This window comes from Chroicocephalus ridibundus, chromosome Z, assembly GCF_963924245.1.
Source record: "Chroicocephalus ridibundus chromosome Z, bChrRid1.1, whole genome shotgun sequence".
Lineage (NCBI taxonomy): Eukaryota > Metazoa > Chordata > Aves > Charadriiformes > Laridae > Chroicocephalus > Chroicocephalus ridibundus.
The window spans coordinates 24,667,841-24,689,886 of record NC_086316.1 but is presented as its reverse complement, the minus strand read 5'-3'; the positions used below and the strand labels follow the sequence as shown (position 1 = coordinate 24,689,886).

The 22,046-nt window shown below is 37.0% G+C and overlaps 1 protein-coding gene across 1 annotated transcript in view; it reads left to right on the top strand.

Moving 5' to 3' along the window:
- FER (FER tyrosine kinase) overlaps positions 1-22,046 on the top strand; it is a 173,623-nt gene that overhangs the window by 136,564 nt on the left and 15,013 nt on the right. Inside the window, exon 18 of the mRNA XM_063319846.1 lies at positions 20,485-20,639. Within this exon, the coding sequence (XP_063175916.1) occupies positions 20,485-20,639 (155 nt within the window). The remainder of the gene's footprint in view (positions 1-20,484; positions 20,640-22,046) is intronic.

The window sequence follows — 22,046 nt, the reverse complement described above, 5'->3', positions numbered from 1 at the left end:
GCAGGATTTCATTTTTGCAGTGGGTAAAGCAGGCGGTGGTGGTAGATGATAAGCAATGAATTAGATGATAGGATAAGACAAAAGCAGAAGAAGATGGATTGGGGAGGAAAGGAAGAATGCAGTCACCTCAGAAATCAGATACGGGGTTCTTCTTTGAGCATAGATCATTGACCAGAGGGTAAGCATGCGTCAATGTTTGTTTAGTAAAGCCAAAGCATGCTTTCACATACACTGTTTTCTTTTCTTTAGGGTGTAAAACTTTCCCTGTTTTATTTCTTATAGCAGAAAATTCTAATTATTGTTTCTGGAAAAGGAAATATATGTTGCACTAAGATAAAATATATTGGATAAATATTTTAGTGCCTTCCTGATACTGATTCTTGGCATTCCAAAGAGGAGTGTACCCCGGTTGTCTCAGATGGGAGACTACTTTCATCTTAATAAAAAATTCTTAGATTGTATGGCAATGGTAACGAATGATAAATTCCCAAATTGCTTTTCTAAGGAAGATAAACATATTTTCCTTTTCTAATTTTTATACACACACACACACATATATATATGGGCATACTAGGTTAGCTGTTTCGTGGATTTTACAAAATGTTTATCCACTGTTTTTTTCAGACAGTACTAGTGATGATATTCCTTACTGTAATGTAGTTCTTCCCAGTACCTCAGGAGGTTTTTCAGAAGTGCTGCAATTTTATCGCTTTAAGTATTACATTCAGTGTAGGTTTGTGGCTGTGTACGCAGTGAAAAACTGATCAAGGAAGAATGTAAAATGGAGTTTAGTGTGCCTTCATGAAAAAAGTTAGTTTTAAAGTTTATCCAACTGAAAAACATCATGTTTTAGAGAATATATTACTTCCGTGTGATCATAGGTGGCATGTAGTTCTACATACCAAATAACAAAGAAAATGCTGTTTTCCAGCTTATTGTTGCACTTTCTTTGATAATCAAGACATTTTTCTCATAAAGCTCAGAGAAACTTACGTGAAACTTTGCATGTCCAGCTCAGTTCAAGGGTAAATTCAGTTTCAATAGATACTGCTCACAAAAAGGTTCTGAACAATTCCAATGCATTTTAAAGGAAACACATTTGCTGAGAATGAGTAAAATAAAACATACAGTAAGCTGAGCATATGTTACGTTCTCTCATTTTTGGTCATTACTTTGTAGTTCTCAGCTTCTTCCTATCTTGTTGGCAGAATTCTAGTGTGCAGGAATATGCTTTTATGAAGCATTTTTATATCACTGCGAGTATTGATTGAAATAGTGACTTACTCTGTCAAAGGCTATTTCAGAATCCCTTATGCAAGGCAGCAGGCAGTGAAGAAAGCCTTATTGGCATGTTAACTGATTTGGAAGATTGAGGGAGATCATCAAGGTACATGGAGCTGTAAGAATCGTTGAATCAATGTTACAGTATTTCGTTGTTCACAGATTTAAGCTGAGTCACTCAAGCCTGACAGAAAAAGCTCCTGGCAAAGCTGGATGTCAGATACTGCATCAAGTCTCGTGGGTTCTGGAAAATAAAAATAGATCAGTGAAATAAGGGCCAAGTTCCAGTTTTGAAAAAATATATATAGGAGTGAAGATGGCAGAATAAGTAAAAATTCTTGATTTGAAAAGGTTCCTATTTTTGGAGTAATTTCTGGGCAGGATTTTGGAGATCAGTGTGATGAGTAAGCTTAAAATGCTTAAACACGGAGTTTCTAAACTTTCCTGCTATAAATATCGCTTCTTAATAGTTATTGGTTATAAACATCTCCATTCCCATTCACTAACAAATGAATTGGCTGTCCTTCCTGTTTGGTATCGTAGACCTTCCCGACTTCTCATTCACTTCCATGAAGCCACCCTTTCTTCTCATTATTGCTTGTGCAGACCATCCTCTCTTGCATGTGATTATCTGGACTAGTTTCTTACCCTCCTTGCAGGGTTGTGGATGGAATCATGAAGTCCCACTCCCTCCTAATTTTCTGCTACTGAGACCACTCTTGCCTCCGTATCATATTACAAATAATCCTTACGGGAGCTAGTGTAACTGCTTAGATAAAAAACTAGTCATAGAAAATGAGTTTAATCTCTCTGTAGCTTTAAATTTTGAGGGATTATCATGTGATAATTGTGAATGATTTGTGAATGGAAATTCTGAGTATCATAAACAGATGGTGAAATTGAGATGACAGGATCACCCGTGCTGCTGTTGTCTTATTTTAGATGAACAAAAGTGTGAAATAATATTACTGTGGTTACAAATCTGTTTATTTATCCTGGTTATTTATTAATTTCTTTGCATTTCAAAGCGTTTGTGTAATTTATATAGATATCGTTATTCTTCTATAATACAGCTGGACTTCAGTGGAAAGTAGTTGTTTATAAGTTTGTAAGTAAATAACCATCTTTCCAACCACAAGAGAGCATTGTAATCTTCAGAGAGTAAGGCAGACAAAAATCTTAGAATACTGAAAAAGTTATGGAACATTTTTTGATGTCAGATATAAAGACATATTTTTCCTTAAATGGGTAGTTGCTGCTTTTTTTAACGAATAAGTAGTTATTATTAAATAGAAGTGCTTCAGCTTCCTTTTGTGCAGTATTTTACAGCAACTGACACAGTGCTTGATAATCTTTTAGATTTGACAGTGAGCTAGTATTTTTCTATGATAGTTTTATCCTATACTTTAAAACTACACAGTTCACCTCTACTTAAAGAGGTGCAATAGGTATCCACATACTAGAAAGAGGTAGAGAAAAGAACAAAAAGCAAATCTGTAAGAAAGCAGAGAGAAACATTGAACAGAGCACTACATGCAGCTCTGGACACTGATACTAGAAAGTGGTAATAAAGTTGTAACTCAGAAAAATGCAAAAGTATGGTCAAAACTCATGGATAGAGAAAGCTGAATAATAAAAATGCAAAGGATAAAAAGCGCTTGATTTAAATTATCCAATAAAGATAAACTGCATTGTGAATAAAAGTAAGAAGTGTAAAATAGACTGATTACTGGTTGATCTAATGAAAATATTTTGAAAGCAGAAGCTGAAGATTCTGTCACTTGGAGTCTGTATTTGTGTATATTTGGGGAGAAGCGCATAAAGTAAACATGAGCCAAGTTAGGGAAAACTAGCATTTAGATTTGGTTCTTATGATGCTAGTTGCCACAGTTACTATAGTTGCAGCTGACAAAGTCTGACTATGTGCTTCTAAAGGAAGCTGATTTTTTTATTCTTTATGGAAAAAGGGAATTTACTTTGTCCTGTCACCAAGAGAATTCTTGGGTTCTGCTTTCCTATGTGTCCCTCCCCTGTGTTAATTTATATGCAAGAGCAGTTTTGCAGAATTTCTCTCAAGGCGTTATATCTGCTTTTAGAAAAAACTAAACAAAGTTGGAAAAAAGTATAGTCAAATGTTTGAACACATGCAGCTTAAAAAGAGTGGTTGAAATCATAATCCATTAAGTTAGTTAACTTAAGTAGAACCAGCATTTCACACTGTGGCTCATATTTGCAGGAAATAGCTAGTTAAGAAACAAGCATTCACTGTTTTTAACTGTACACAAAGTACTTTGTGGGGTTTTTATTTATGTATAGGGAGCTTTGGCACACAATGCCAACTTAATTATCTGTTCATATTCCTACTCATCTCTGTCATGCTTCTTTTCTGTAGTGATCTGGAGAATGGTTGGTTTCTTCCTAAGGGGTTGTTTTCATCATTACATCCAGCTTTAATGATGGTTTAAGCAGTCCAACTTACAGCTGACTTGCATATCCAAATGACATAGAACTTTAGTCCTGTGGAAATTGTCTATTGCAAAGAATATTCCACACACTTTACAGTGCAGCAGCCACAGCTACTCTTCACCCTTCTTTCCCGTAAATATTCCATATACTCTAGCTGAACATCTTTCAAGGAAACAGAAGTCCAGGAGGAATAGGCAAATCTTTTCATGAGTAATGTGATTATAAAGTCCAAAAAAGGCTAGAAGGGTAAAACTAAAAAGTAGAAATGCAAGAAATATGTCTCCAGATATTTTGATTTGCAATGTGGTAGCTGCAGTCAGGAAAGGCTTCTTTTAAAGTTAGTAGATAGTGGAAGTGATCACAGGCTTTCTCGCTGGACACCCCACCACCACCACAGGATTGTAAGTTTTAAAAACCATGGAAGAAAAGATAATTAAAAGATTGCAAAGTTGTACCATAGAAAGGAAGTCCCAGTACTCCAGTAGTCATCTGGGTCACTTTGACAAATGCCCAGTTTCTGTAGTGAAAAACATCTAAGAGAAAATGGAAGTGCTTCATGTGGGCATATAGAACTGTAGCGTCAACTAAACTCTCAAAATTTATCAATTATCAATTCATTACAAATCAAAAGCCCAAATTTTTACAGAGGAAGAAGTAAATAAAAAGGATTTTAAGTGAATGCACTAATATATTCATAAGTGATCTGGATGATGGGATCAAGTGTGTACCCTGATGAAGTTTGCTGGTGACACCAAACTGAGTGGGGAAGTGGACACTTCAGAAGTGAGAGCCACCCTGCAGGAAGACCTGGATAGGCTGGAAGAGTGGGCTGACAAGAACCTTATGAAGTTCAATAAGGACAAGTATAAGGTCTTGCACCTGCGAAAACATAATCCAGGAGTGCAGCACAGGCTGGGATCTACCTGGCTGGGGAGCAACTCTGTGGTAAAGGGCCTGGGGATCCTGGTGGACAACAAGCTCAATATGAGTGAACTGTGTGCTGCTGTGGCAAAGAAAGCCAGCAGGATGCTGGGTTGCATCAACAAGGGCATCACCAGCAGAGGTAAAGAAGTCATTACTGGATTCTACTCAGTGCTTGTCAAGCCACACCTGCAATACTGTGTTCAGTTTCGGTCCCTGCTGTACAAAAAAGATGTGGACAGGCTGGAGAGGGTCCAGAGGAGGGCCACCAAGATGATCAAAAGACTGTGAAGCCTGCCATATGAGGAAAGGCTGAGAGAATTGGGTTTATTCAGCCTTGAGAAAAGACAGCTTAGGGGGGACCTTATCACCATGTTTCAGTAGATAAAGGGTGTCTATAAAGAAGGTGGAGACTTCTTTTTTACAAGGAGTCACATGGAAAAGGTAATAGGTACAAGTTACTCCGGGGGAGATTCCGATTGGGCGCAAGAGGAAGATTTTTCACAATGAGAACAATTAGCCATTGGAATAATCTTCCCAGGGAAGTGGTGGATTCCTCAACATTGGACACTTGCCAGCGTGCTGGGGCATCTTGTCTAGACTGAGCTTTTGCTGAGACAGTTTGGACCAGATGATCCCTGAATTCCTCTTGAACCTGGTATTCTGTGATTCTGTGACAGCTGATCTTCTACCTTGTTAGGTGTAGTACTCTAAACTTTGATCTCTGATCCCTATTAAAATTGCCGTTGTCATTCTAAATGTCACAGGCGTTTAACACATAAGATAGTCCACCAATGAGTTAGATTGAGAACTGGCTGAATGGCAGAGCTCAGAGGGTTGTGATCAGCGGTGCAGAGTCCAGTTGGTGGCCTGTAACTAGCTGTGTTCCCCAGGGGTCAGTACTGGGTCTGGTCTTGTTCAATATTCCTGAATAACCTGGATGAGGGGACAGAGTGTACCCTTGGCAAGTCTGCTGATGCTATAAAACTGGGAGGAGTGGCTGACACACCAGAAGGCTGTGCCACCATACAGAGGGACCTGGACAGGCTGGAGAGTTGGGCAGAGGGGAACCTGGTGAAATTCAACAAGGGCAAGTGTAGGATGCTGCACCTGGGGAGGAATAACCCCATACACTGGTACAGTTTAGGGGCCGACCTGCTGGAAAGCAGCTCTTCAGAGAGAGATGTGTGAGTCCTGGTGGACAGCAAGTTGACCATGAGCCAGCAGTACGCCCTTGTGGCCGAGAAGGCCAATGGTCTCCTGGGATGTGTTAAAGAAGCGCGGCAAACAGGTTGAGGGAGGTCATCCTACCTCTCTGCTCTGCCTTGGGGAGGCTGCATCTGGAGTATTGTGTCCAGTTCTGGGCCTTCCAGTTCAAGAAGAACAGGGAACTGCTGGAGAAAGTCCAATGGAGGGCTACGAAGATGATCAAGGGACTGGAGCACCTCTCTTATGAGGAAAGGCTCAGGGACCTGTGTCTGTTTAGCCTGGAGAAGAGAAGACTGAGAGGGGATCTCATCAATGCTTATAAATATCTAAAGAGCGGGTGTCAAGACAATGAGGCCAGACTCTTCTCGGTGGTGCCAGGCCAAGGGGCAACAGACACAAGCTGGAACACAGGAAGTTTCATCTCAACATGATGGAAAACTTCCTTACTTTGAGGGTGACAGACCACTGGAACAGGCTGCCCAGAGAGGTGGTGGAGTCTCCTTCTCTGGAGATACATAAAAAAACCCACCTGGACGCGTTCCTGTGCAACCTGCTCTAGGTGACCCTGCTCTGGCAGGGGGGTTGGACTAGATGATCTCCAGAGGTCCCTTCCAACCCCTACCATTCTGTGATTCTGTGGTAATTGTTGTGGAACTGTTTATGGTTTTGTACGTAAAATATTGTGCTGGAATGAATGAAAAGAATTCCTATAACTTCCTCAGCTTACGATTCAGTTCTATTTCATTTCAATAGGTTTTGTACATATATACACCTTTCATATTATGTTGAACTGCAATAATAGCTGACATGTTTGCCTTGATAACACAAAGGAGATAAACATTTTAAAATCATGCCTGACAAGATTACCTAATACTGCTTTCAAATTACCTAAACTATCTTTCTTTTTAGTTTAATATGCATATACCTCTAAGAACTGGGGTTTATTCTTCTTACCTTTAAGAAGAGTAGTGAATGTTATTTCTTTATCTGTGATTCCGGAGTTTCACTAACATACATCTAGAGCCTACGGAGAAGTACTGAAAACATACATTGTCATTTCCAATTCATAGCTGTACTCTTCTTGGTCTGAATCATTTGATTTGTTATTTCTTTTGTTTCTTGCTTCATACATAGCTTCATAATAACAATAATTCTCTGGACTTCCTCCTTTTAAGTTGTATTTGCTTTCTTGATTTTTACCATTGGTCCTGCCCTTCCTTTTATCTTCTCTAATTTTTTTTCCATTTTGGTTTGTTTTGCTTTCTCTTACTGTGGAAGGCCCAAGACCTCTGCTGTTTATACGTAGAATAATTGTAGGAAATGGTGTTAATGAGCAGGAGAAAGTCACGTTCCCAAGTCAAAGCCATAGATAATTATGATTGCCTTTGATGATACTGTATTACTGCAATTATTTTGTCATGGTTAAGATTGCAGACATGCTTAGTTACAACAGTAGGGCAAAATATTTCTTACATCCATCTGTAAGTCCTCTGTTTAAGAGTATGTAAACTTTTTACATTGCAAAAGAACTCAGCAGAGCTAAGCCATGTAGAGGAGAGGAATATTTGCTGCCACTAAGAATGGATAGATTACTGCTTTGCGTGGTGGAAAGAGCCATAGCAATCTTGCCATATTATCAAGATTATTAATGAAGATGTTAAACAGGATTAAACCCAGTTATGACTCCTGGGGTACACCACTAGTTACTGGCCTCCAACTAGACTTTGTACCACTGATCAACTCCCTCTGGGACCAGCCATTTAGCCAGTTTTCATCCAGCCCATATTTCAACATCATCTTCATTTAGGGTCCGGTGGCCTAGATCCTTCAGATCCTAGATCCTTTGAAGGCACACCTGGTTCCTCTTCCGCTTTGAAGGTGGTGACCGTATTTTGTTGTAGGCCCTTAGGTAGGGCAGGAGCATTCCTGTTGGAGGCAGAAGTCATGAGCTTCATCTTCTCCAGAGACTGCCCTCACCTTAATACTAGGGATGGACACTGCCTGCATCTCTGCTGCAGCTGGAATCTGGGGCTCTTCAAGCTGTTGTGGCTCAGAGAAGAATTAAAATTCAAACCTCCGTCTTTCAAGTTCCTGTTTCATCACCTCCTTGCTGTGAGCAACTCATGATAAGGTTTTGGCATTCTCTGATCTGCTACAAGGACTGTATATGGGATTTAGTGCTTTGAAGCCCTGATTGTCAGTACACACTTGCTGAACTTTCTGTAGGTTATGGTCAGTACTGTATTCAAGTTGACAGTTGAAATTCACGAAATTAAAACCATGTAGCTTGGCAGCTTTTTTAGCATTATCTGGAGATTTTAGTATTTATGTTGAGATTCCATAACGGGGGTGCTTTTGTTAGCAGCAAAGTTCACATCAGCTCAATAATTTGAACGGAGGGACTGCATTACAGTAAAAATGCAGTGGATACAGGCTTTGATGCAGATATTATAGGCAATGTGGCAGTGATTTAACATTCTGACATCTGACTTTGTAAGAACCTACCTCTGCCCAGCCGGCAACGTCAGGAATACTTTTCTGTACAGAAATGATCAGTTTGTGTCACAAATTGCACTTGAAGGTTTGTTGTTTTGCCCATTATTAAACTTTAAAAGCTTTTTTCAAAAAATGCTGCTCTCCAGTTACCAATTAATTAGCAGATGGCAAGCAGTTTCCTGATTTATTTTGTAGTAAGATACCAAAATGCCATCTTAAATTTGCCTATACCAGTTTCTGTGCATTCTACTTTAAAATGAAATGTACAGTAAAAAATACATAAATGGAAAATAAATGTGCAGTAAAAATAAATCTATTCCTGTTTTTAGATTAAGCGCAGGAAGGTGTTTCCTGCACCTCCCAACAAACTTCTGAGTCCCCAAGTGACATGAGAGCACTCCAGATCCATAGGCAGTCAACACTATGCATGAGTGAGCATGCTTCAAGAGACAGACAGCAGCCAGAGGCAGGGTGGCTTCTTCTAAATATAGAAGTCTGGATTTTCCAGAAGGACAGTCTTATAACAGATCACTTCATGAGACGGCATGAACTTCTAATGGGAGAAAAAGAATGGAGTTCAGTAGGTGATGCACTCAGAGTCCCTGGGCTTATTGACATCTATTCCTTGACTCTTCCCAGCTATAAAATCTTACCATGATGAATGTGCATGTACATGTGAGTTCTTCCAGTTCTTCTGAAAGCTGTGGCAGTCCTGTCACATATGCTGCTGTCAATATGAAATGTAATCATGATACTTAATCAGCACACTGTCATCTCATATTTTTTCCACATTTCCTACTTAAGCTACCCCACCCAGATTGTCAAAATCCCTTCACTTTCTTCTTCCTCTTTTGGCCAAAAAAGTGCAAAGCTTTTTATTCCACCTTTATGTTTTATTTTTGGGTAGAAAACCTATTGTAGATTTTAAGTAATAGCAACAAAAAAGGGGAGAGAGGTTCAATTTATTTCCTAACTTGTTAATTCACAGAAAACGAATGGGTCATTTTATTCCTTTCAATTTCTATATATAAATCTCTACAACATATTAGCCCCATAAAATTTCTTATGTATTTCCATAAGCTAACAACAAATCTTACTTAGCTGTCTAGGACAACTAGTAAATTATTGCTCATCTTCGCTTTAGATTCTTTTATGACAGTTACAAAACAGACTGTTTTTAGAATACTGAAATATCTTACCATGCCAGTAATCATTTGTTGATCATCTTTGATTAAAAGTTGAAAGATATTGTAAGGCACAAATTACAAAGTGTTTTTTATTCTGATTAGAAAATTATGAATTAGTGAACTATTATTATGTATCTTTGTCAAACTGGTTTCCATTGCTAGGAATGCTTAGCTATTACATGCTACCTGTGCCATCCATTTACATTTTTCTCTTTCTAAATAAGAAAAACCTACAATATAATAATTGTTTTAAACTGTGGTTGATTCTTCTCTCTCTGTTATTGGTTTTCTTCATGTTTTTCTGTTAACATTCAAGAGCTTGTGTTTTTTTCATATTCTCACCACAAAGCATAGCACTACAACATAACCCTCTTGTCTAGCACTATTTGATTTTACTACTTCTCTGTTCTGTTTTTTCCTCCTGAGTTGTAATCAGATCTGATTTATTTGGTTTCCTTATTATTCTTTATGTAGTATCTTCATTAATGTGTAGTCTCTTGTACTTTAATTATGCTGGATGCTTCAGTTCCTTGTATCCTGATTATTAGCTTTTCATTTTTTAACTTCATTAAATCAAGTGCGTAGTGATCTAGTGCCTATCTAATACTTTATCTACTAAAAAACCATGAACTTCAGTCCATTCTCATCTGTTACTTTTGAAATCTTAAGCCACGCCTATCTGCTGGTGACAGCAGAAGTGGACTTAAGTCATAGGAACGCGTTTAGAGCTAACTTGAACTATGCCAGAATACATTGTTGATTTTAGCTGTTGAAAAAGCAGAAGTGGCTAAACTTCTTGCCTCCCTCAGATGAACTTTGATATACACCAGCTGTGAGTACTTAAATTCTAACCTGAGAAGAGAAATAAAGCTTTTGAAATATTTCCTTTTTCACTGACACCTGAAAAGCACTGCAAATACTGTATTATTGTGCTAGTTTGTTCTATTCAAATGAAAAAGGTGGAAAAGACTAATTATGCTTGTGGATTTCTTGTTTCCTTGAGTGCATGCAGTGGGTTTTGTCTGCTTCTCATGCTCTGCTTTCGTTATAAGTCTTCGACTGCTTTTTAAACTTAATACAATGCATAACAATATTAACACTAGAAAATGGCTTTGTTTAATCAAATGAGAAATTTAATTTCTAAAAAACTTAATAATCAGGAAGTCAGTGTGAGAAGCTACCCTGCTTTAGACATTTTCTGTAAAATCAGCATGTAAGCTGTTCCATCAAGGACGTGTAATGGAAAAGTGAATATGATCTTTGACCATATCTGCTCTACCTCTTCAGATGTTAAAAAGTTTGTAAACAAGTTCAACCAATATTTAATGCCTCTGTACAGAGAAATCAATGATGTTTTTGACATTATGGAATAGAATAGAATAGAATAGAATAGAATAGAATAGAATAGAATAGAATAGAATAGAATAGAATAGAATAGAATAGAATAGAATAGAATAGAATAGAATAGAATAGAATAGGGGAGAATAAGGAAGATGTTAATTCAGAACTAAATTCAGGATTAAGAGATGAAGTGAGGTGTTCTCTTTGTATAAAAGGGCAAGGACAGTTATTGTAGCAAGTTTTGTGTCGACTCACGGGTTGAATAACGGCGTGATATTATAAAAAAAAATCTGCTTGTTAGTACAATCATATGCTCCATTGTTGTGTTTCATTTTAGTTGTTTCTGTGAATCATACAATACTTGTGGAAATTTTTGCTTGAAAATGGTATTTGCCTTACTATGAATAGTAAGTACAGTCTACTTGGATGACTGATTTTGGAAACGGAAGAATCTGTGATTGTGCACTAAGTCCATTGCAACTTTCTCGAGCACAAAATGTAAACTTAAGTTCTGGTATGTCTTGGATAATTAGCCATCTTGTGTCATTACCTTTTGGACACTTAATTTCCCCTATAATTCAGTGGAATATCAAATAGGAATATTAAGGAATACTAAAAATCTTATGCATATCATAAATGTCTCTCTGTTTGTGCTTCTTATGTTCTGTAATTTTTCTGTCAAAAACTTCAAGAACGTAGGAGTGGTTGCATGGGATTCAGCAGTGATATTATTCCTGTGTGTGTCATGTTGATGGGGATTTCTGGAAGGTGTTTTCCACTTTTCAGTTGTCATAATACCATAGGATTTCCATAAAGTTACTTATCATTCAGTCCTAGGACTATCCAGACCCTTAGTTTTCATTAAGACTATCACTAGGATTGCTTTTTGTAAATTTTTTTCTAGAGTTCACTCTCATGGTGTAAACCATTACTTTATGAGCAGTGAGGAGGCTGTTTAGGTTACTGTGCAGTTGCACAAACTTAATTTGTAAAAGGCTTTCTCATGGCTATAAAATGTATTCTGTGTTAGTCTTTGATCCCCATAGTTTTATAAAGGAAAAAGCAGCTACCTACAGAAGGTTGAGTATTGCTCTAAAATTGCAGGGAGTAGTAATGTACTCTGCTCAGTTATTCACATTGGACAAAGATTAGGTAAGCTTTCCTGCTGAACAAATGAAATAAATCAGCACACAAAAGAAATTGAATTGCAAGCCTTTGTTTCAAGATATAAATGAAGTACAAGGCAAAAAATATCAAAACATCAGACATTCCTCAGTCTCACATTTTGCTCAGCCCATTACATGTAATCATCAGTGCACAGGAAAAATAGGTTATAAAAATCTACAGGGATATCAATACAAAGAAGACTGTTATAGACTAAAATGACTGTGATGTGGTTTTCATCAAAATAATTGCTCAGAAAAATACAGACAATAACTATTAAGTTCTAAAGAAGTTGAGAAACCATGCAGATGAAAAACATTTATATGCTGCTGATAGGAACTTTTCTGTCTCAGAAGCAGGCGTTGTGAAGAAAACCTCAAAAATAGGAAAAAGGTGGGAGCAATAGATGATGTATCGATTTATTGCTTCATTTTCGTCTTCATAGTCTACTGCTTTGATTCTCTTCAGGAACTGCTCATTGTCTGCTATGGCCATCTTAATCTCTTTTAAAATAGCTGTTACAGAAACCACATTCTACTAGGAAAATGGGGGACACATAGTAACTTACCTGAATAAAATGCAAAGAAGATAAAAGTTTTATAATGTGTCAATAGATCTGTATAGTCCCTTGAGCCATCTCTGGGCTGCAGACAATAACTTTACAATTGCTTAATTTTCCTCTGTTATTAGCTTTGTATGTGACAAGTGCCATATAATGTGTGACAGCAACCTGGGTTTCTTCCTTGTAAAAATGTACCCAGAGCAGGCAGGCGAGAAGGCTCCAAGATGCACGAGTGACCTTGTTGCTCTTCAGAGCAGGAGTCTGGATCAGCTCAGCTCTTCCCTATAGAATTACCAATCTTTTTTTTTAAAAAAAGAAAACACTGCATCACTTAAAAATGCAAAACATTCAGAAAATAGGAGGCTTGTCTGCAAACTGCTTTTCAGTCTCTTCTCCACAGTCATCCATCTTAAACAGTTTATTTTTCAATGAAAATTGAGGTTTACGCATAGTGCAGTTATTCAGCTCTAAGAACTAGTCGTCTTTGTAGCAAACACCAAGTATAGAAGGCCAGAACTACAACTCTGAGAGATGATAACATTATGTAGCATTTGTGCTTCACTTTTGTACCGCCAAAGGGACACTTTATGCCCTTTGAGGTATGAGTGATCTCTGTCATGGTCAAGAAGTAAAACAGAGAGTTTGACTCTGAAACATAAACATATTGGGGAAAGTATTCGGTTCAAAGTCCTAAAGTTAGTACTGCTGTTCCTCCACAAAAATAATTAAATAATTTATCTAACTTAATATGCCCAGTATTTGTACCTACCTCAAGGTGTACCTTACTGTAATTGTGTGTTTGCACGTTAGTAACTAACAATTATGCAGACTATGAAAATGAATGTAAGCTGCTTACATTCATCAGAAATTACTGTACAATAAGTAAACTGCTTACATTCATCAGAAATTACTGTACAATAAGTAAACTTTTTACCTGACTTTATATCTTAAATCTTATTTTCAAGTATGTGTATGAAGATATTTGCAGTAATGAACTGTGGTACAGAAAATGTGAGTATATTTTTCTGTACAGCAGTTCATTAAGAAGTTTCTTCTTACTGCGCTTGTACAGTTCAGGATGTCTGTTGCTTGTTCAAAAAATGTAGCCCTAGGAATGTAAATAGCAGGTTTGTGGCGTGGGACTGAGGGTAGAGTTCACTGCAGGCGGTGATTTCCTTGCTAAGCTGTGCAGTCCTCAGCAGATGAAGCAATATGCTCTGTCTGTGTGAACCAAATGCATCCCACTCTGCAGTTCTGAATGGGATGCTGTAGCTTTCTGTCATCTACTGCCGTGACCCATGCCACAACCTGTCACATACTGAGCAAAGCACTTAGAGAAAATCAGGAACATAACAGTTACCAAGCACATTTTTTGAGGGTGGGGATGACAGTAATAATGCACAGGTGTTTGGAGTTTTGAATTAGGAACGGTGCGATCCTCAAGAGTGTGTTTATCCTTACAGCATTTTTAAAAACACTTAACAACTCCTCCCAGTATCTTAAGGAGCATATTTTGTATTTGAATATAGTTTTGTTATTTTGGAGAAACCTGACATGTATTAATTAATTCTTTGTTTATCAACTTACCAATCAATTTTTAGTTATACCATGTTATAGTGTATTAAATCAATTTAGATGCTTTAGCTTTATCGAGCTTTTATATTTTCTTCTTTTTTCTTTGGCTTTTATTACTTGACGTTTGCCTTTGATTAGCATGACCTTGCTAACCTTAATTCACAGGAATATGTTTACGAAGTTGCTATAAATCATTTTATATGATAGCTCTTGCTATCATAACAATGAGAGTGAGCAGTGCAATACAGACTATTTATGGAATGTAGGATACACTTTACTCTTACAAGTGGAGGAAATAAAGGTTCTGTGGAAAAAACAGCTTTTTAGGTAAATTTTGTGCTTACATTCAGCTACCGAATACAGTTATTTGGGGTTTCTTTGGTTAGTTTTTTTCTTTTGATTTCTTTTGCAAAATTTTTCAGTCCATCTGCAAATTGCAAAGTGCTTTAGAGGGAGTAATTGAATGCCATTAATGCTGTGAGATTGGAAAATGTACTTATTTTATAGTTGAGAAGAACTAAGCAATATCCAAAACTATGGATAGAACACTTGGCATTATTGAGAAATCACTACTGTGTCTTACTTGAATTTTCTCTGGTTTCATAGCACTGTTCATCTGTGAAGATGAAGATGGACGTGCATTATATGAGGAACTGAGAGAAATGGTTAGCACTGTATGTAATATTGCTCCATGAGTATTCATAATGTGATAGCTGAAATAATATGAAGAAATAAGTAAAGCAAAGTGTAAAGAGGGAAGACATAGAATGCATGGAAGGATGTGCTTCTGAGCCTCTAATATTTTCCCAGTCTGTTATTAGGCACATACTATTTGCTATCCTCTCCACATATAGTAAAAGTAGCAGAATATTAGTATCAAGAAAGTTCTGAAATAGGTGTGTTTTGATTTAGACACCACTGGAAATTGCCTCAGGTGTTTGAAGGAGAGGTAGTGTCTTATATCAATAAAAAAAAGAACAGTTTCACTTGTAGACCTGCCACTCCTTCTTTTTTGATCAGGTAATAGGTTATTTTCATTGAATTAAATGTGCAGAGGAGATAAACTGATCCTATTCACTAATTAATTACTTGCTTTTATCACCTGAGAGTGTTTTAACTGCATGATCCAGGGAGGGGATATAAAATGGCTAATTAGTTCACTGAGGCAGTCTGTCCTGCTGGTTTAGTAATGAGAAGTTTACTCTCTTGTTTTGATTTGCTTTAATTGATGGAATTCCATGTAAATACTAGTTATTACTTGCTGTGTAGTTCTTTTGGGGTGGTGGAAGAAAGGGAGGGAGGAGGGGCTATAAGAGTGTCCTTAGAGAAAAGTTGATGAGGTTTATGTCTTTACTGGTAGTCTTGAATCCAGGTGGTCCCAACTCCCAACACGGAGAAATTGCCTCTCCTTCCTCTTTAACTGGCTATTGCATTTTTAGCGAAAGTCTTATGAGGTATCTCTTTTATCAGCATATTCAACCCATATTAGGGATTCCTAGTCAAAGTCCTGCTTGTGCTTATAGGGGCTGCACAGCAGTGCTTAGGAATGAAATTTCCAATTTACACATTAATTTTTATTTCTTAGTAGTTGAGGGGAAAGCACTTTGTTTGTAATAGCACTAGGAACTTACATAGTGTTGGTATTAAATGGTGAGAGCCAGCTTTTCTTTTACTAATGAACTTGTTCTGTAGCAGCTCAGTGTAGTTTGTGCCAGAGTTTGTACAGCTTTCACAATGTGAAATACGGAATATTTTCTTGTTTTCTATGTTAAATACTGATTTTATTGGAATTACTGCACCAAGTAGCAAATGCTGTATGAAAAAAACCCACAATGCCCCAAGCAGAGAAAGACACCTAATTCCATACAATTATATCTGTACCTCTTCAGGATGTTGGCATTTGGGCATGTTAAGGAGAAGGATGAGAAAACAAATGGAACATACTTGGTTTTTTAGGGAAAAGGAGACAAGTAGAACATAGTTGATTGTGTCATGGTTTACTACAAACACTTATCAATTATCTGACTCGTAGTTGTTTTAGGTGATCAGCCCTATATATTTACAGTGTCTTGTTTTCCCTTAGTCATGTCATCTGTCACACCTACTTGAGTGAAATCCCGTTGTGTTTGTATTTCATATGGAAGGTTAAGATGTAAAGTTTTTTTTATAAGCCCCTTAACACTATTATGCTAGAGCCCTTTCCTTTTGTCTGTAGCAAATTGAAATGAATTAGAATCCTGGAAACTGGAAGAAAATGAAAGCTATGAGTTATTAATTTAAAGCAATGGAAGTAATACTATTGTGATGCCCTTTTTTTTTTTTTTTCAGATTCTGGCTATAAATTCTGTAATAAATTACACTGACCAAAATACCTTTTTTTTTTGGTAATTTTCTCTTGTATCTAGGCTGAAAAATATAAACATCCTTTTAAAGGAGGCTGTCAGACATGAGGAGAAACAGTAAAGAAATTGTTCGAAAAATTTTGAAATATCTTAACCAAACCCTCAGAATAAAAAAAAATAAGTAAAAACAAGCTTCGCGTAGCTACAGCCTTTAGCGTAACAATGTTTTTAAAAATGCTTTTACACATGCAAATACATATAAGGAAATCTGGAAAATTCAGCAACAAATCACTGAGGATATGAAAGGGAGGCAAAGTAACAGCAGAAACGCAAACAAGATACTCTGACTTTCAGGACATTTATAAGCTTGAGAAATTAAATAATAAAAGTTAGTCAAATAGACATTTTGAAGAAATTACAAGTTAAAAGAACAGGGGAAAAAAAGAACCTGAAGAATAGATCTACAGTGGGTGTAACTGCAGAATCTGAAGTGGCCGGTGGTGGAGCGCTGGGAGTGAAATTGTACTGTTTCACCCCACAGAATGGCAAGTTGTTAAAGGTGCAAACTAACAGAACTTCTGGTGGGATTTAGCATGATGTTAAATATCACTGTATCTGCTAAACATCGTTGGTTTCAATATACTCCAAGAGCCAACTCCTCACAAGGACTGTGAAAATAAATCTAAGTGCCACAGAGGGGGATTACAAAAGTCCTTTAAAAAGACTATGACTAAAGTGAAGGAAAATGGGAAAGAAAAGTTCGCATCTAAAGTATTCTCTAAATAAGTGGGAGAAAGAGCCTACCTTGCGCATGAGAAAGGAAGAAAGCAAATTTGCTTAAGTCAGAAGTAAATGTATTAAGTGCTCAAAAGGCTTTATTAGCACAAATGACGTATTAAAAATAATACATAGTATTATAGCTTCAAAAATGTGGGAGTTTTATCTAAAAGCAGCAAAAAGTATTAATACTGTGAGACTCATAACCAGCGCTGCTACATTTACTTTGCTATTAGTAGCTTTATTAGTAAGTTAAGTTTTATCATAATGCGTCCTTTTCTATCATATTGTTAATAGCTTGACACTCACTATTTCATAAAATTTTATTGATACTCTGTGGAAGGTGGCAATGAAAATGCTTCTCCATTTAATACAAACTGAGACAAAAAGAAAGAAGCAATTTGCCTGGAAAGATTGATGCTGGACTTGACAGTTGTGTCCGCCCGCACAAGTTGTGGGCCATTAGCTAACCACTGGCCCATGATTCCTCCCTTGGCACTTGCATGCAGCACGGCAGCTTGAATAGTATCATTTTGTGACCTACTGCTAGCCAATAGACAGCTTGAAAACCGCTGTTTCTTGAAGCAAAGACTTTGTGTGTCTGTGGTCTTTCAGAAGATCTAGCGTTAATTTATGTATATCCTAAACATAGTATCACAATCTTTACCAACTTTCTCAAATGCCCGTTTGACTTTCATAGAAATGGTTTTGTAAATTTTCAGTAATGATGAAAAACACTTCCTGCAGACGACTCTGAAATAAAAAGAAAACTGTCAAACACAAAACAGACAAAAATTACGTGAACTGAGTGTAATCTTTGTGTACAAGCATCATAATGTGTACTATTTATGATATATTTTCCCTAATAATCAGACGTACGTATGAGGAATAAACCTAAGACAGCTCAATATGTAGCTTTTTCTTAATCTGACTCAGAACATGTTTAAATGCAAGGTCAGAATCAAGTGGGAAGGATGTCCCTTATTTTAATTAACTCTGTAAATTTTCATTGAGATATGACCTCATTACTTTTCCCACTCATTATGTGCATCTGTCACAAAATCTAGGCTATATTGAGTAAAACAATAAAAAACCTAATGACTAAAGTATGATTGGAACCTAAGCCATAAATTCTTGAGGTGTCTTGGTGACACCTTTTACAGACTTGAGTATAAGCAATAACGATTTGATTTTGTTTTGCAGCTCTTATTTTCACTAAATATACCCCATGATAACATGAAACTATGTAACATAGTGCATATGGAGCTGTTTTATACATTTGTGCATATCTCCAGCTGGAGACTGGTGACTTCAGATGTGTTTTTAAGTGGTCCATCTTCTCTAACTCCAGGAATAACTGCATTTATTTCACTGTAGCATCAAGCTCAAGAGCCATAAATAGTGGCAGAAAGGTTATGTGAGTCAAATATGTTAAAATTCTTAAATCAAGTTATAGTGTCTATGCTCAAACACAGTCTCTGTCTACATATCAAATAATTTAGTGCAATATCAATATGGATCAGCTGATCAAAGTAGTTGGTGATATTTGAGCTTTAACATCTTTATATATGGCTCAAGACTTCTACTTCAGACTAAATATAGTTCAGTCCTTTGTCATTAGTGTCTCCGCCATGCACAGCATTTGAAGCCATTTGTCATTGGTTCAGACCTTTTTTCCTGCATTAGCTGTAGAAACAAATTTGGTGCACACTGTGGGCAGAGTTCTAGGCTAGTTTCTTACAAGAGTAATCAAGTTTGCATGCACCGAAATCATTCTTCAAAACCAATGAACGTGCATTAAGTGCTCAGGGGATGCACTTCAAAACTATGCTATAGCTCCAATCCAAAACATTAACGCTAATGTAGTTATTCTGGAATATTCACGTAAGGCAAGCCATTTGTGAGCATATTAGCTGTTCAGGATGAAAAGAAAAATTGTAAATTTAATTTAAAAATACTTCGCCCGTGATGTTCCTAGTGTTATACATTTAATTCTGTTGATTAACATATTTCTCCCTTCAAAAATATCCCATATTTTATTACATTAAGATGGGAACAATTATATTTTAATATGGAGTATTTTAATACATTGTGAAACAATGAAGTTTAATATAAATATAGTATGTTAATAATATATTATTAGGATGTATTATTATTCCAAATGTATGGTGTAGAGAAACCACAGTAGGTCTTTTTATCAGGTATTACTACAGGCTTTCTCCTAGTGTAAAAAAACACATTTGAAATGGAGGGAGGGAAAGAAAAGCTGTGGATTTTCTGAGCATCTCATCCATCACTCAGCCAATATTCCTTTTCCTGTAATACTAAGTAGCTTTTTATTTTTGAGTGAAACTCTAATGCTAAGGTGAGGTGGGCATAGAGAACATGGAGCCAGTTGTTTGTTTTCTGACTGTCTTTCATAATTATGGGAACATGTTTCAAACTCGGTTTCATTTTGCATAAAATCTGATTTGTTAACCTGCAGGTTTATTTCTGTGACCTGAGAGGACAGTTGTGGTGGGTTGACTTTGGCTGGCTGCCAGACGCCCACCCAGCTGCTCCCTCACTCCCCCTCCTCAACATGACAGGGGAGAGAATAAGACAGAAAAGCTTGTGGGTTGAGATAAAGACTGGGAGATCCCTCACCAATTACCGTCACAGCAAAACAGAGTTGACTTGGGGAACATTAGTTTAATTTATGGCCAATTATAATAGGGTTGGATGGTGAAAAATAAAGATGAAAACTGAAACACCTTTCCCCCACCCCTCCCTTCTTCCCAGGCTCACTGTTCCTCCTTCATTCCCGACTCCTCCACCTCCTCCCCCATGCGGGGTGCTCCAGCATGGGTCCTTCCCAGGGGATACAGCCTTTCACAAACTGCTCCAGCGTCGGTCCTTCCAAGGGCTGCAGGGGAATCTCTGCTCCAGCATCTCCTACCCTGACTCCTTCACTGACCTTGGCGTTTGTGCGATTATTTCTCACTTTTTTTTTTTCTCCCTCACTCCCCTTTTTCACAACTACTGTGCAGTGTTTTTTACCCTTTCTTAAATCTGTTTTCCAAGAGGCATCACGATCTTGGCTGAGAGGCTCAGCCATTTTATGTGCCTACAACTACTTTCAAATGTGTAAAAATGTGGGGGTTTATTTCTTGTTCTAACTTAGGGACCTGGCTGCAAGGAACTGTTTGGTAGGTGAAAGCAACATTTTGAAAATAAGTGATTTTGGAATGTCCCGGCAAGAAGATGATGGCGTGTACTCATCGTCAGGCCTAAAGCAGATTCCTATCAAGTGGACTGCTCCAGAAGCACTCAACTATGGTAAGGACATACCTGTATCTTCTTGGAACAAAGAAAAAAGTCAAAAATAAAGTAAGGAGCATCAGAACTACACTATGAGCAATATGTGAGTGTATATGTGCATATTCTTAGTGGCCAGTTAAAATCAATAATATTTAAAATAATTTTAATATTTCAGTCTTACTTAAGTTACGTATAAAATACTGTTTTGCTTTCAAAAAGAATAAGGCAGCAACATCAAAATTGCTATTATGCAACAATAAAATAATGCTTTGGTTATGTTGCTGACTCATTCTAGTAGACTACCCAGTCAGTCATCTAAATCATAATCGTTAGCAAAATTAAAAGCTAATTCTGCACATTTATAGCAGTGCTTGTTCTAGCATTTCTTTGAAAATGGTAGAAAGTGTTAACATACTAGAACACCCTGTTAGATAAATCATTGCATTGGAGAAAAGTAGTCACTGATTTATTTTTTTTTTTAACTGCAGCTTTCCTTTACTTGCATTTTTATATATTGCTAGGCTGTTATCTTGGGAGAAAAAATCCGTTATTGAGATCCATGCTATGGATTATGGATTATACTATGGGGCTAATAGTTCTAGAACAGAAACAGAAGCTGCTGTATTTAGCTTTTTAGCTTATATGAAACTAGAAAAATAAGTTCTTCTAAGTAAAGTGGGCTGTGAGAAGCAGCGTATTAAGTGAACGATGCCATGTTTTGGATGTAGTTCTCTCAACCAGTTCTTTAGTTGAGTACTTTGAAAAAAACCTGCTTTAAATTCTTCATTTCAAGTGTCTATAAATATTTCTGCCATCTCTCAAAGCTTTATTTTAAAATCATCTGTTGGAAATCATAAGTTTCTGAATTATGATGGGTAGCAAAATGCTTCCTCTCGTTTGTGCTTTTGCAGGAGTTAATGCTGTAACACAATAAAACAGATCTTCCCTTTAGGAGGCTGATAATAAATCTAGTTACAGTAATTGATCCTGTATTATCAATTGTTCTAAGAGGTGTTAGTGTTGCTAGCATTCACTGGCAAACACACTTTTCTATTTTGGTTGTTTGTTCCACTATAAAAGGTGTTTTCAGTTTTTATTTGTGTTATTTCAGAAATGCTTACAGTTTATTTGATATATAATGGAAACCTGTATTTCACACCCATATGCAGTCCAGTGAACTACATCAGGCAGGAAGCAGATTGTTGTGACAACGCCTTCGCTTTGTACATTTGAGTCTTTTTTCTGCACAGTACAGGAGAGGAGAGGATAGTTGATTAGCATCTACTTATTTTGTGTTTCCTGAAATGCATACATACTCAAGCAGCTTTAAGTGATTTTCTGTAGTGTTTGGAAAATAAACTCTCTCAAACATTTTTAATGTGTTCTAATATTCTACTGTCTAATATTCAACGTTCAAAATGTCAT